This window comes from Oryx dammah, unplaced genomic scaffold (genome assembly GCF_014754425.2).
Source record: "Oryx dammah isolate SB20612 unplaced genomic scaffold, SCBI_Odam_1.1 HiC_scaffold_11, whole genome shotgun sequence".
NCBI lineage: Eukaryota > Metazoa > Chordata > Mammalia > Artiodactyla > Bovidae > Oryx > Oryx dammah.
In genome coordinates this window covers 37,577,060-37,591,585 of record NW_024070195.1, presented here as the reverse complement: position 1 = coordinate 37,591,585, position 14,526 = coordinate 37,577,060, and the positions used below count along the sequence as shown (strand labels likewise).

Here is a 14,526-nt window from a genome sequence, read left to right as displayed (position 1 = left end):
GGCTTCCGTGATCATGCTTTGGACATAAATCCACAGTCCAAAGCCTGTCACTAGAAGGCAATTCTTCCTTATGTCACTATCAGTCCTTCCCCATGGGCTTCCCTCATTCCTTCTTGAGTCATCAGTGAAGATGCAAAAGAGCATTCCCCCCTCTTTTGATACAGAGCCCTTTGTAAACAATGAAGGCATCACTAAAATGGCTCACATCTTACTTTGCACCACCTAAGGTGCCGAATTCTCCAGCCTTAAACCATGTGCCCCACTTTTGACTTCCCCCTAAAACACTGCTTCTAAGCCTGATTAACCCAACATGCACCTGGGGCTGAGACCCATGCTCAGATGCCCTGTCCTGCGGGCAGCGTGACAGGACCTGTGCCAGTCCTAGGTGAGGGCTGCGACCCAGACGTGCCAGCCGCTGCTGCTGGTTGCCAGGTTGCCCACTCTGGGCGCTACGGGCTTGTCTGGAGCCTGTCTTTCCATAGCCTGGTTGTTGGGCTCTGTCTATCCTCCCAGGAGGCTTTTGGTGGTTGTACGGCATGTCTCACTCAGAAGGCATCTTAGAAGTCATGCAGCCCCACTTTCTGCTCCTTGGAGGGAACACTCTACCATGGGCCAGGTACTTAATGGACATGATCAGATAACTGCTCCCATTTTACAGATAAGGGCATGGAGGTTCAAAGAGGTCAACCTGCCCAAGGCCACACAGCTAACCAGAGCAGCTTGGATCTAAATCCAGGTTTGTTTAGTTGCAAAGGCGTTGGAATCAGAAATTGCTTCGATGACGTTTTTGAGGACGGTCAACTGCTTTCTGCCACGGTATTGCCAGGCATTGGGCTCCCTGCTTTGGATGAGAGCACAATTCATTGAGGGAGGCTCTGTTTCCTCTTAATTGGAGCTGAGACTTGCCGCACTAACTTCTTTTCACCTCAACTTTGGACCTTTGGAGCAGCACAGTATGTCCTCCTTAATCTGAAGATTCTTTAAATATTTTAACAGCAACCACCACAACAAACTGTCCCATCTGTCTGGAGCTTTATTCTCAGGCTGACTCTGCCCAAGTCCCTGATCTTAGGGCTCAGTGACATGGTGACCTTCTAACTGATCGTGAGTATGGAGTCTGCATCTGGACATCATATTCCAGACAGGTCCAGGAGAGGCAGGGTAGAGGACAGTTTTCCTAGCTTTGAAAACTTCATGTTCGATATTTTTATGGGAGGTGAATTACAAGCAATGATTATTACTGAGCGTCTCCTATATTCCAGATCCTACCAAGTCCTAGGCACTGGGCTAGATGCTCTGTTCACCTTATTGCTAATTCTCAAAGTAACCCAGCAGGAGAGGCATCACCAGCTCATTTAAGTTAAGAGTCTGAGGCTCAGAGAGATCAGTAACTAACTCTAAGTCACTCAGCTAACAAGTGGTAGAGCTGGGATTTGAACCCAGTTTCTCCGGTTCTAAAGCACTAAATGCTTATACCAGGCAACATGCAGCACTGCTTTTGTGTTTCAGCAGTGTGGACCTTGTCATGGTCATGTCAGCTCGTCACTGTCTTCTATTAACCTTGTTGTTGGTTGACACACATTCCTACTTTCATGAGTGGTTGTCAAAATGCATTCTCTTTCACTGCGACTGTCCTTTGGATCCCAAATGCAACATTTCCCATTCATCAGGGGTTTAGCCTGCTGAGGGATCCTCATTCTGGCATGCCTCTATTCTTTTCCTTTTGGTTGCTTTTTATGTTGCTATTTAACTTACTGACAAATATGCTAAGCGGATTGGGATTCTTTTCTTTATCTGCCGGGCACCTGTTTCTCTCTCCCTTGTTTCAAGGGTCACCTGTCACTTGTTAACTGGCTGAGCAAGCGTCTCACTCCATAGACACCATAGACTTCCCAGCGGAAGTCTGTGCTGTCCCCCAACCTGGTGCATCTTAGTGGCCCTAATGATCCAGACCGCCCGTCCTAGTTGCCGTGGGTCCCCCAGACCCAGGCAGCGCAAGTCCCCGAGGGCAGGGACTGGTCCCTCTGCTCTTCGTTCAGACTCCATGTCCAAGGTGCCCTCAGCGCCCACAGCGCTCATGGGCCCTGTCCTCTCTGGGGAAAGTCAGGCAGTACCTCAACGCCAAGCTGATAACTATGGGACTTGAAATGTGGATATTTCCTTTCCTAACAGTTTCAGTAATGGGCACATGTATCTCTGAGCCTGTTAAAAAAAAAAAAAAAAAAAGCTGTGACTCTTCTGCTTCCTTTTAACACTTTTCGACCCAGACCAAGGAACTCCCTGAGACCTGCTCTGGGGGGAGTGAAAGTGTGAAAGTGAAAGCCGCTAGGTTGCATCCGACTCTTTGTGACCCCAGGGACTATCCAGTCCACGGGATTCTCCAGGCCAGAATGCTGGAGTGGGTGGCCTTTTCCTTCTCCAGGGGGATCTTCCCAACCCAGGGGTTGAACCCAGGTCTCCCTCACTGCAGGTGGATTCTTCACCAGCTGAGCCACCTGAGGCCAGATCATGCTGGACCTCAAAGGGCCTGGTGGGGACGTTGGCTTTGTGAGAACTGAGAGGCCGGGGGCTGCTGAGGAGAGGCAATGGCGTGATCTGTAGCCAAGCAGTTGATTTGCCGGTTAAGACAAAACTGCTGCGAACAGAATAGTTAATGTGAGGTGGCGCCAGGGTGGTGAAAGGATCTGGGAAAGAAACCTGGGACTCGGGGACTCAGGCAGCCAGAATGAGGGCACAGTGTACCCCTAAGACACAAGCCATCTGCGTTGCCATGGCAACCAAAGGGGCCTCTCTGCCAAAGTGATGTTTGCTGAGTGAAATGCATTGTAACCCCACGAGGAGACGGCCCCTGGCTACTTCTGCTGCTTCCTGAGGCTTGGCTTATCAGCTGTCTCTCAAGAGAAAGAGGGGTTGGGAGCTCAGTGGGAACCAGACAAAGCGGCTGAGCAGGAACAGAGGCAGAGGGAGCAAGTAAAGGGCAGTTGGGCTTCATGGGTCTCTATGCCCACTGGGCCTGCGGCCAGCGACAGGGCCTCCGGTCACCTGACAGTCACCTCCTTTCAAGCGCGGGCCCCCTGGCTGGGATGGGAGCACAGGAGGTCACAGCTCTGGGGGGGCCAGGAGGTCGCACTGTGGGCAGCCAGTCCCCAAACGACACACAAGCGAAGAAGGAGGGCTTAATTCCAGTGGCTGTGGGTCTGAATGTCACATACGGAGGAAGCCCCCGAGCCTCAAAGAGTAACCGGAACTTCAAGCGGGGTCCGCGCGGTCCCCGGGTGACCCTTCCTCTGATGAGTCAGGTGTTCGGGAATCAGCAGCATAAGACAAGAGCGGCACTGGGGGGGAAGGCCAGCCTCCTGCGCACCTGCTCACACCTGGCGCGATTTTGGGGGCAATGGAAAGATCACCCACCTCGCTGCACCCTACACACAACCCCCCCCGCCCCCCGCCACAACTCTCCTACAGTCAGTCCATGTCTGAAATGTGTGAATCTCATTTCTTTTGTTCATGGGCTCTTTACCTGGGGTGAACCTGAGAATCACCTAAGGAGCCTGTAAAAGCAAGAGACCGCTGGGCCCAACCCCAGACATAGGATTTGACGGCGGATGCCCCTGTGATTCGACGCTCACCCTTCATTAAGAAACTGCTCAAGGAACTTCTCTGGCAGGCCAGTGGTTAAGATTTCACCTTCCAATGCAGGGAGTGCGGGTTCAATCCCTCCTCAGGGAGCTAAGACCCCACATGCCTTGTGGCCAAAAAACGAAAAACATAAAACAGAAACAGTATTGTAACAAATTCAATAAAGACTTTAAAAACTGTCCACATCAAAAGAGTATTAAAAAAAAAAAAGAAACCGCTCAAGGCTCTTGCCTGGAAAATCCCATGGATGGAGGAGCCTAGAAGGCTGCAGTCCATGGGGTCGCTAAGAGTCAGACACGACTGAGCGACTTCACTTTCACTTTTCGCTTTCATGCATTGGAGAAGGAAATGGCAACCCACTTCAGTGTTCTTGCCTGGAGAATCCCAGGGATGGCGGAGCCTGGTGGGCTGCCGTCTATGGGGTCACACAGTGTCGGACATGACTGAAGAGACTTAGCAGCAGCAGCAGCAAGGCTCTATATCCAGTTTCAATGCAAGTACTTCATGTGGGAGTCACCGAGGATGCCAGACCTGTAGGGGGTTCAGGTAAGATGCTCTACGGGGGCCTGAATAGCAAGTTACCCCCCACCCACCTTCCAGATCTCTGGAAGCCATTGTGGGGTGAAAGGACTCAGCGCTTTGCAGCAAGAAGTCACGGTCTCTGTGGGGCTGGAGCTGCCTGCACTTGGCCCTTGCCTGTGGAGGATAAAATCTGAACACGTGGCTCTCTGTGGTTTTTCTATAGTAGCTCCCATAACAGACCGGGAAACTGAGTTCTGACACAGGTAGAGACCTTCCCTGGGTTCACACCACTGGTAAAAGGAGCCGGAGACAGGACCCTGCTCTGCCTGACTTAAAAGCTGGTGCTTCTTCCTCTGCACAGTGAAGGCTGCTACAGGGCAGATCACTGAAGTCTGTATTGACTAGCCCTCGGTATTTGCAAGTGATGCTCTTTTGTGTGAATGCCTTTCTGATGTGGGGCTCGGGGGCTGAGAGAAAGCCTCAGTCTCTCCCCTGTGTGCTGGCCTGTATGGACTGCCCTTTCCTAACCAAACCCACTGCCTGCACCCTGATCCCACTTGGCATTTGCTGGGTGTGAGGAAAGGTCTCATCCACATTACCCACTGAGTAATTACCCACTGGGGTGCCTGAGGTCGGCCCCCAGAACACTCCGAGCCAGCCTGCTTATCTCCTTAACTGTCTGCTAGGAGTCTCAAGGAAGGCAGGATTGACATTTCCAGCCAGGCACAACCGAAAGTCCCTTGGACTGCAAGGAGATCCAACCAGTCCATCCTAAAGGAAATCAGTCCTGAATATTCATTGGAAGGACTGATGCTGAAGCTGACACTCCAATACTTTGGCCACCTGATGCGAAGAGCTGACTCATTTGAAAAGACCCTGATGCTGGGAAAGATTGAAGGCAGGAAGAGAAGGGGACAATAGATGAGATGGTTGGATAGCATCACTGACTTGATGGACATGAGTCTGAGTAAGCTCCCGGAGCTGGTGATGGAGAGGGAGGCCTGGCATGCTGCAGTCCATGGGGTCGCAAAGAGTTGGACACTACTAGCGGCTGAACTAAACTGACTGAACTAAACTGAACCACAGAAAGGGGCCCTGTGGGCTTCCAGGGAGCAAGGCCAGGGCCCTGTGTGGAGGAGGCTGTGGATTACGTGGCTCTCCCGTGGCAGACCAGACATCAGAGCCATGGAAGCATTCTGGCGGGTGGCCTCAGCTATCTGACTCAGGGTCTGCTTCCCAAATACCCACTCTGGGCCTCCTTGGGCTAGACTGTCTCGCAGAACCCAGGTCGCCCAGCCCCATCCCCTTCCAGAAGTCAGCGTGTCTATTCTCCTGAAGATGGATGATGTCAGTAGGCTCAATGACCACGAGCGTCAGCAGCTCAGAGGCAAAGACTCTGGCTTCCCCATCAGACCATTTCCTGTTTAATGGCTCAAGTGAATCACCAACTGGAGCGATCACAGGCTGCTGGGCGCTCGGCACCCCCATCTGTCTTGGTGCTGATTTTGCGTAACACCATTGCTGCCCGTGGCTGGCTCAGACTCAGGGGTGTGATGAATACCCTGCAGACCCAGGGCTGTGGCAGATCATTTCTCTGGCCCCAGCTCATCACTGACATCTTCCCCACAGGGAGAATGGGGAGATTTCCAAGAGCACAGATGGCCATAGTGAAAGGGAAAGTGTCAGTCACTCAGTCATGTCTGACTCTTTGAAACCCCAGGGACTGTAGCCTGTCAGGCTCCTCTGTCCATGGGATGCTCCAGGCCAGAAAACTGGAGTGGGTTGCCATTCCCTTCATATGGTCAATAGTACAATCAAGATCCTTCCTCGCCTGTTTGAAGCACGGACCCTGCTCCATGCTTGAAGGCCGGCCACATCCCTTCCTGCCTGAGTCACCCCCTCTGCGTCCACTTTGGGCCTCTCTGTCACAATCAGGCCGCTGGGATGGGGCCTTCTCTCCTTCCACATTGCTCCCCTCACTGCATTCCTGGAGGAGGATGCAGCCTGCACAGAGGGTCAGTGTGGACTGGCAAGCAGTACAAGGGGGACCCCAGAAGCACCCTGTGTTCACAGGAAGGTGTGTCTGGTCTCCTCACTCACTTCCCAACCACGATCACCTCTGATCAAACTGGAGCTCTCTCCTCCTTCTGTCTCTCCACAGTCCTTCCTGCTGGGAACCCAGCTGTACCTCCACTTTCTCCTCAGAATTCTCTGGTTGCACCACCCAGAGCCTGGCACAATGACCCTCTTTCTGAGGCTCCTGGCATCCCCCACTCTGCCTGGGGCAAGTCTGTGCAGAGCCTGCTCCTTCTTCATCCAGTTCATGGAGGCTGCCTCACTCTTCAGAAGTGCCCACAATTCTGAACTCAGAGTTTCTCTCCGAGCCTGAGTCCCTTGGCCGTTCTACTCACTGTCACTTCAGCCTCACTGACCACATGCCTCAATCTTGGCGGCTTTTCAGAGAGACATTAGCAGGAAGCTTGGCATCCCTACCACACTGGACCCAGCATCTCTGCATTGGCAGGTGGATTCTTTACCACTGAGCCATCAGGGAAGCCCACCACCAGTATTTTCAAAGCACCACTTAGAGCTTCTTCTTGGTTATTTGGAACACACAGCACCCATCATTTGTATCTGAGCACAGACAACCCTGGTCTCCCCAAATTCATCATCGGTTTCTTTGGGGGACATGGGAGGGTCTGAAGCAGCTCCACTACACTGGCAATAGAGTAGGACCTACCAAACACCGAGGCCTTTCCTGGCGGAGACTGGCCAAGCACAAGGACAGATGGAGTACATGGCCATGATACATTTTAATCCAGCACATGAGGTTGAGGGGTTAGAATTTTGTCTTCTGTGTTTGATTGCTACCAATGGAATGTGTCCTCCCCGCCCCCTGCTCCAAATTCACATGCTGAAATCGAAGCCCTAACTTGATGATATCTGCAGGTGGGGCCTTCAGGAGGTAATTTGGTCATGAGGGTGGGGCCCTCATGAATGAGATTAGTGCCTTTCTAAGAAGAGACCAGAGATCTAGCTTGATCTTTCCACTATGCAAGGGCACAATGAGAAGCCAGCAGTCTGTACCCAGGAGAGGGCCCTCACCAGAACCTGACCGTGAACTCTGGCTTCCAGCCTCCACAACTGTGAGGGAGGAAGGTTGTTGAAAGCTATAGAACTTGTTTTTTTTTTCAAACAAAGGCTTAGTGGTAAGAAGAGAAATAGAAGTTGTTTTGGTTGATCCAGGTGAAAATCTGGGGGTGCTGCCATTTGTACCCTGGGTTCTCTCACACTTTTGGGGTCCCACAGGGCCCATTCTGAAAACCAGTGGGCTGCTTGATCCAGGAGGGTCCCTGCAGTTGTCTCCATTAGGGGTTCCTCTCCATACTCTGGAATTCCTGGCCTGGATCATACTAGGTGCTCAGTCAAATCTGCTGAATAAATTGATGACAGTCTGGCTTTTTGTTTGCTCTCAAATTTGTGGTTCCCAGGCTCAGAATTCCAAAAGAGTATTTCAAGACTCACTCTTAAACAATTTTGCACTGAATGGCAGAAGGTGGCAATGGCAGTGGCCTGTGTGTGGAGCACGGCAGGGGTGCCACAAGAGGTCACTGCAGGGATTCTGTTTGGGAGAAAGAAACTTCTCAGAGCACTCAGAACTGGAACAGGGAAGAGCCGTCAGAGTCAGGGCCCCTCCCGGCCCTCTTGGAGGCCCTGCTGGGATTCAGCGCTCTCACTGCTGGGTCTTCAGGTCAGGTTAGTGGCTGCCTGGTGGTCATTTGAGGGCCCACAGGGCACTGCAGCCACTTTGGGCTGTTGTCAGGGGCTGCTTCTGCAGGCTGAGTGGCCAGTGTGGGGCTCCCAGGTGGCCCCAGATCTCGCTGGGCAGCATCTGCAGCAGGTTTACCCAGAGACGGCAGGAGCACCATCCTCCCTGGGCAGGGCTGCAGGTGTGTGTACCCAGAGGAGGCGCCCAGTGCAGGGGCTGGGCGCAGGCTTGGGTGGCTAGGTGGGCAAGGCGGGGTCCCCAGGGTGGTGCAGACTATTTACTTGTCAGTCAAGTAGCGAATGCTGAGGAACGTGTGCTCCTGCCTGGGGCTGTCTCTTCCTAAAAGGCCTCTCCGACCAAGACTTCCTTCCTTGCTCAAAAATGTCCAATGGCTCAACTGCTGGTGAGCGAAATGCTCAGGTTCAAGGCTCTCAATAAACTGGCCCTCCTCACCATTTTAGCTTTCTTTTCTAGACGATTTCAGTCATCCTCCCCCCACCTTCTCTACACACAAAACAAACACATGCCACATGCATGAACACACACACTGCAAACGCACATACACCCCCCATACACATATACACAGACTACACACACACATCCCCACATACATATACATATATACCACACACATACACTCTACATTCATACATTTATATCTCTCTCAGACACACACCACACACACACATCCCTCCACATACATATACATACATACCACGCACACTACACCTCCCATACATACATATACATACATGTCACACTTACACTATATACACACATACCCCTACATGTATACCACACACACACCCCTTACATTCATACATATACATATGTATCACACACATACCCACATACATAAACATACACATTATACATGCATCCTACACTCATACATGTACATCTATATCACACACACTACATACACACATATCCCCCACATACATATGACACACACAGCTTACATTCATACATATATATCACACACAAACTACACACACACATATCCCCCACATACATATACACCACACACACACACGCACACACACCCCAGCCCCTCTCCCCATGCTCCTCTCTGAGGTTCTGAGTCCTGCCCATTCTTCTAGGCTTGGCTTAGGCCCATGGCCTTGGTGACATCCCCAGTTCCCAGAGCTCCGAGGACCTGGTGCTCGCTCTCACCTGTCGCATTTCACATGCTGCTCGGCAGTGCCACGCGCCTTTTAAATTTTAATCACAGGCACTTGGTAGAGTTCTGATTGTGAGCTGAAGGAGAGGCAGTCCCTGATCAAATACTGCCCAGAAGAGACCCTTGGGAGAGAGGGCGTAAGCCCTGCGTCCTGGGGCGGCTTCTCCCCGTCCTGTTCCCGCTCCATGTGGCCATCAGAGGGCTGGGTGCCCGGCGTGTCACCTTGCCGCTCCCAGAGACACCCTCAGCAAGTCACGCACTCCTAATGGGCCTCTCGCTTCTACAGAGGGTCGATGCGAGAACCATCTTGCTGGACAACATTTTGGTAACCTTTGCAAAACTGCAGTCGACGATGTCATTCACTGTCACTCAGAGTCCTTTATAGAAAGGTCCTCACAATAAATTCTGCTTTGTGTTTAGTTCCAGAAGAAATTCTCTTTCTGTAGATAAATTAGCAGGCTCCCTGTTGTCAGAAAATGAAAACTATGGAACTCTGGGTGCTCCTCTTTCTGCTCCGTGGCTAGATAAGACAGAGTTGGATTTACTGTCTGCGTGTTGTAATCTGCTCAACTGTGGGGTCCAAAGGCATTTACTCCTTCTACTTCCTTTAAATGGACTTATTTTATGTTCAAATGTCTCATTACACTTCTATAAGATGCGCGAGTCTCAGAGTCCTCTGGGGAAGCGTTGACTCTGGCCTGTTTATTGCCTGTGCCAGCTGCTGCAGGGACAGAGATGAATTTGACTGCACCTAGCTTCCCAGGAGCTCATATTTTCATGTGGAGAATAGATATGGAGGTAAATAATTACAGGACAAGGGTGGTGCTCCAGCAGAGGTGCCTGATGCTGGAGGACAAGCAGACTGGGGAGAAGAGGGCAGGCGAGGCTTTGTGGGGAAGGCCAAAGTTGACTTGGTTTGGGGCTACAGAGGGAAGAGGATAGTGGATAGAACAATGTGTGCATGCTGTTGCTTCAGTCATGTCCGAATCTTTGCGACCCCAGGGACTGTAGCCCATCAGGCTGCTCTGTCCATGGGGATTCTCCAGGCAACAAATACTGGAGTGGGTTGCCATGCCCTCCTCCAGAGGATCTTCCCCACCCAGGGGTCGAACCCAGGTCTCTAATGTCTTCTGCTTTGGCAGGTGGGTTCTTTACTACTAGCGCCACCTGGGAAGCCCCACGGCACCTCTCACCTCACCATCCAACTTCTGCTTTTCGAGATTGCCTTTCTGCAAATTTTCTTGGGCATATGTCTATTCCCACAAACAGAGACACATTCTTATGCAAAATACATGAGAAAACCTCTCCTGCTCAGACTCGCTCATTACCCCTGAACACCCCCACCCCCCCAAATCCCAAACACAACCAACCAACCCCCAGCTACACACTCATGGAAACTTAGGAACATGGATGCCAAAGAAAGAAATACTACCAAAGGGAATATCAGAAATGGAGCGAAAGTAGAGGGGAGAAGACGCAGACAAAGAAACAGGACAGGGAAGGGACCGCCATATGAATAAACCCACGGGAGGGGAAGGGCGAGAGCGGACGTAGCACCTCCTCATCGCTCCACCGAAGCCCAGACTACAGGACGTCAGGAAGCCAAATGCACTCAGCGAGTCGTCTGTGGTCTTACAGAAGCTGAGGGTCCTGGCCTTCAGCCCCATCGCTAGTCTGAAGGGCGAGGAAATGGCACTGCAAGCGACCTGCTGCACCGAGACTTTCTCTCAAGGGGAAGTTTCTGGACTGAGGTCCCCTGGGACACAGCGCACCGGAGGGTCCACAGCCCCGTCAGACAAGCCCCCAAGGCGCCTGGACAGCAACGTGGCATTTGATCTCAAGATGGCAGCTGGAGATGGTACCACTTCCTCTTTAATTGGGATAGTTGGCTTTTAAGATAAATAGGCATTTCAAATGCTCTTAATGAGACTCAGCCGCAGTGTTTTTCGTTTGAGGTTTGCTGATTCCTTCGGGCGAAGCCGGGCCCTGCTGAACCTGACGCCAGCCATACTTTGGAAGAAGGCTCCAGAGAGGTGAGCGGAGGAATAAGGAGGAGCCTGCTGTTGAAGACACGTGGCAGGGTCGGGACTGGGGGGCAGAGAGACTGGAGCACGTCCTGCTCTGAAGGCCGTGGAAACGGCTCCCCAGGCCGCAGAGTGAAACTGCCCTTGGAATGATTTGAGTGGTATTTTTCACATCATTGTTTCTGTTCAACAAGCATGATGGACACAGGAGAAGAGGTGCAGGGGGCAGCCCAGGGATAACTCCCAATCCAGTGACCTGCACCTCGACATAGCTTCCAGTGGAGGTCCTTGTGCCCCGCCCAAGGCTAGGAGTGAGGGCCCCGGGAGCCCTGGCTGCATTTGGAGGGAGGTGCTCTGTTGACCCCGCACAGAATCTCAGCACCAAGCCCCTGCACAGGCCTCTGGCAAGAGGAGGGCAAGCCCCGAACGTCCGCCTGACCCTTCAGTCCCAGGCCCAACAGGAGAAAGCTTGGGTCCTGTCTGTGTGGCTTAGGCTTCCTTGTTGTATGTTTCTGATGTAATCGCTAGTTATTTGATATGATCTTTGTTATGACCGAAACTGAACAACCAACCTCCCCCTTAATTCAAGTTACTGGAGTCAAATGGGTTACCCTCATGATGCTGTAGCTCAGCTCCATAGCCCCCAGAGACCCTGGGTGCAAGGTTTCTCCAGCTATAGGTGATTTTGGGGGTCAGACATTCTAAAGGGGAACCCCCCTGTTTGGAATACAAGAATAGCTTATTTAATCAAACTCTAGAAGGCTTGATCCCCAGCTGGGCAATGAGGACACGGGGGTCCTGCCCAGGAACCCTGCTCTGCCAGCTTTCCAGGAAGCTGAAAGCTCTCCCTGGGTGACTTCCTTGGGTTGTGTATCACGATGGGGCATTTTCAGTGGATGCCCACTGCCTAAAAGGTGCCCAGGGCCTCTCAGAATATCACTCTGTTGATTAAGTGCTTGCGTTATGGGCCCATCATTGCTGTGGGCAGTAAATAGCATGGGGACCAAGGGCGCCCAGGGTGGACTCAGAGACCTGGTTCAAGTCCTAGCACCAACAGTTGCTTGCCTGTGACCCTGGGCAAGCCACTGAGTCACCTTCATCCAGAAAAGGCACTGGCCTCAGGACTCTTGGGCCCACAAAACAGTGCATAGAGAGAGTCCAGCTACCGGGAGCTGTTTTCACAACCAACGGTCCCTTCTGGGATTAGCTAGTCAGGCTCCGAGTAGGACCCTGAGGAGCTGGGATACAGCAGGTGAGTTCAGGCTGGAATGTGGGGTGGAGAAGGTCAGAGGATGAGGCAGCCGCTGGGAGGCTGGGTACCAGGTGCTGACTGCCGGAAGCAAGCACACTGGAGGGGGAGCCTGGCGCCAGAAAGGAGGGGTGTCCAGAGGAGGCTGTCCTGACAGCAGTCCTCCCCGCCCCTGACCTTCCTGAGGTCCAGCTAGGCGTGGGTTCCCCAGACCAGCTCAGTCTGTGTTACCTTCACCGTCCGCCTGCAGGCTCCACTCTACCCACCTAGAGCCACCTGCTGCACGTGGCGCTGGGTGATTTCCTCCTTCAGGCGACCTGTCAAAGACACAAAGGAAACCCCTGGTAAGTCCTCAGCGGGCTGGAGGAAGAAGTGGGCTTGGAAGCAGGTGGTGTGTTAAAAACCTTAGGCAGGGTGAGAAAGGCAAAAGTGGGCACAGGGACCTCTCCTCCCTGGAGACTCTGCTCCCAGTGCAGGGGTCCTGGCTTTGAACCCTGGTCAGGAAACTAGATCCCACACGCTGCAAATAAGACCTGGCACAGAAAAATAGACAAATAAAAGTTTTAAAAAGGTGGGTACAGCTTCCAAGAAGAGCCCTTCATGCCCTGGATGTGTGGAAGAAGAGGCTGCAGAGACCGAGCCCCTGGCACATCAGTACAAGCACACGTTCCACCTTTGGAGTCAGTATCTGTGGGTTCAGTTATCTTAGTCTGTCCCTCATAATCTTTGCTGGGGCTATAGTCTCTTAAATAGTTCTGTGTGTCCATTATTAATGCAGGGGGAGGCAGGATTTGATCTTCTAATACTTTATAGGGCCCCCTTGAAATCCACTTCTTTCTTTTAAGCTATAAAGAAACTGTGTCAAATAAAAAATACTGTGGTTTTAGTTGACGATAACATCCATTTGAACACAACAGTTGGTCATTTGGTAGGAAACACATCTAATACCATATTGCATTAATACAGGTCTAGTGGCTTCCCTGCTGGCTTAGACGGTAAAGAATCCATCTATAATGCAGGAGACCCAGGTTCGTTTTATCCCTGGGTCGGGAAGATCCCCTGGAGGAAATGGCAACCCTCTCCAGTATTCTTGCCTGGATAATTCTATGGACAGAGGATTCTGGTGGGCTACAGTCCACGGGGCCCCAAAGAGTCGGATATGACTGAGCGACTAACATTTTCACTTTTCACAGTGAGTGGAACAAGGGAGGTGAGAGCACCGCTGCTCTCTGCAATGGTCAGAATACAGTTGGTTATTTGTTCTAGAAGCTACTTTTTGTAAAGAACATTCGTAAAAGAGAACATATTTAGAAGATGGTAACTGGGCTGGTGAGGGGTCTGAAACCACACCATGTGAGAAATGGCTAAGGTGACTGGAGATGTTTAGACAGGAAAAAAAAAATATTTGGAGTTCTGGAGACAATGGCTGTCTTTAAAAATCTAAACACTGTTATATGGCCGAGGGAACAGATTTATTTCTGTCCTACTGCCGAGGGTAAAAGTCAAGTTGAACGAAGGCAGATTTGGGGCTCAGTAGGGGGAAGAAATGGCTCACAAGGACTGTCTCCATGTGGATTAAGTTGTCTCAAAATGGACTAAACCTCCTGGCAAAGCAGTGGGTCCCCTCCTGAAGGCTCTCAAGCAGAAGCTGGGCAGCTACGTGTTGGGCTGTTGGATGGAGAATTCCTGCCTGGGGTAGGAGCTGGGACGGAATGACCGCCTGGCTTCCCCCATCTCGGAAGCTCCGTGATGCCGTGCTTGAGGCCTGGCTGCAGCAGCCACCCTGGGGTTTGTTTATGTCCCAGGGCTCCACGCACTTGTTAACATGTCAGTGCTGTCTGTACTGCATATCCCATTTGGGATATGAGATCAGGTCACTGGGGGATTCCGAGAGAGCCTGGGAACTTCACCGCCTCCTTTCCTCATATAAAGTACATTCTGTGTCTCAGATGGCTTCCCAGTTGCTAGTGGTAAAGAGCCTGCCTGCAAATGCAGGAGACTTCAGAGATGTAGGTTGGATCCCGGGGTCAGAAAGATCCGCTGGAGGAGGGCACGGCCACCCACTCCAGTATTCTTCCCTGGAGAATCCCATGGAGGAGCTTGGTGGGCTACGGTCCCTAGTGTCACCAAGAGTCAGACC

The 14,526-nt window shown here is 51.9% G+C and overlaps 1 protein-coding gene across 3 annotated transcripts in view; it reads right to left on the bottom strand.

The window, feature by feature from the left end:
• KIF6 (kinesin family member 6) overlaps positions 1-14,526 on the bottom strand; it is a 430,349-nt gene that overhangs the window by 21,953 nt on the left and 393,870 nt on the right. For all 3 annotated transcript variants that reach the window (XM_040249763.1, XM_040249761.1, XM_040249762.1), the window contains exon 16: positions 12,653-12,703. In XM_040249763.1, coding sequence (XP_040105697.1) covers positions 12,653-12,703 — 51 coding nt within the window. The remainder of the gene's footprint in view (positions 1-12,652; positions 12,704-14,526) is intronic.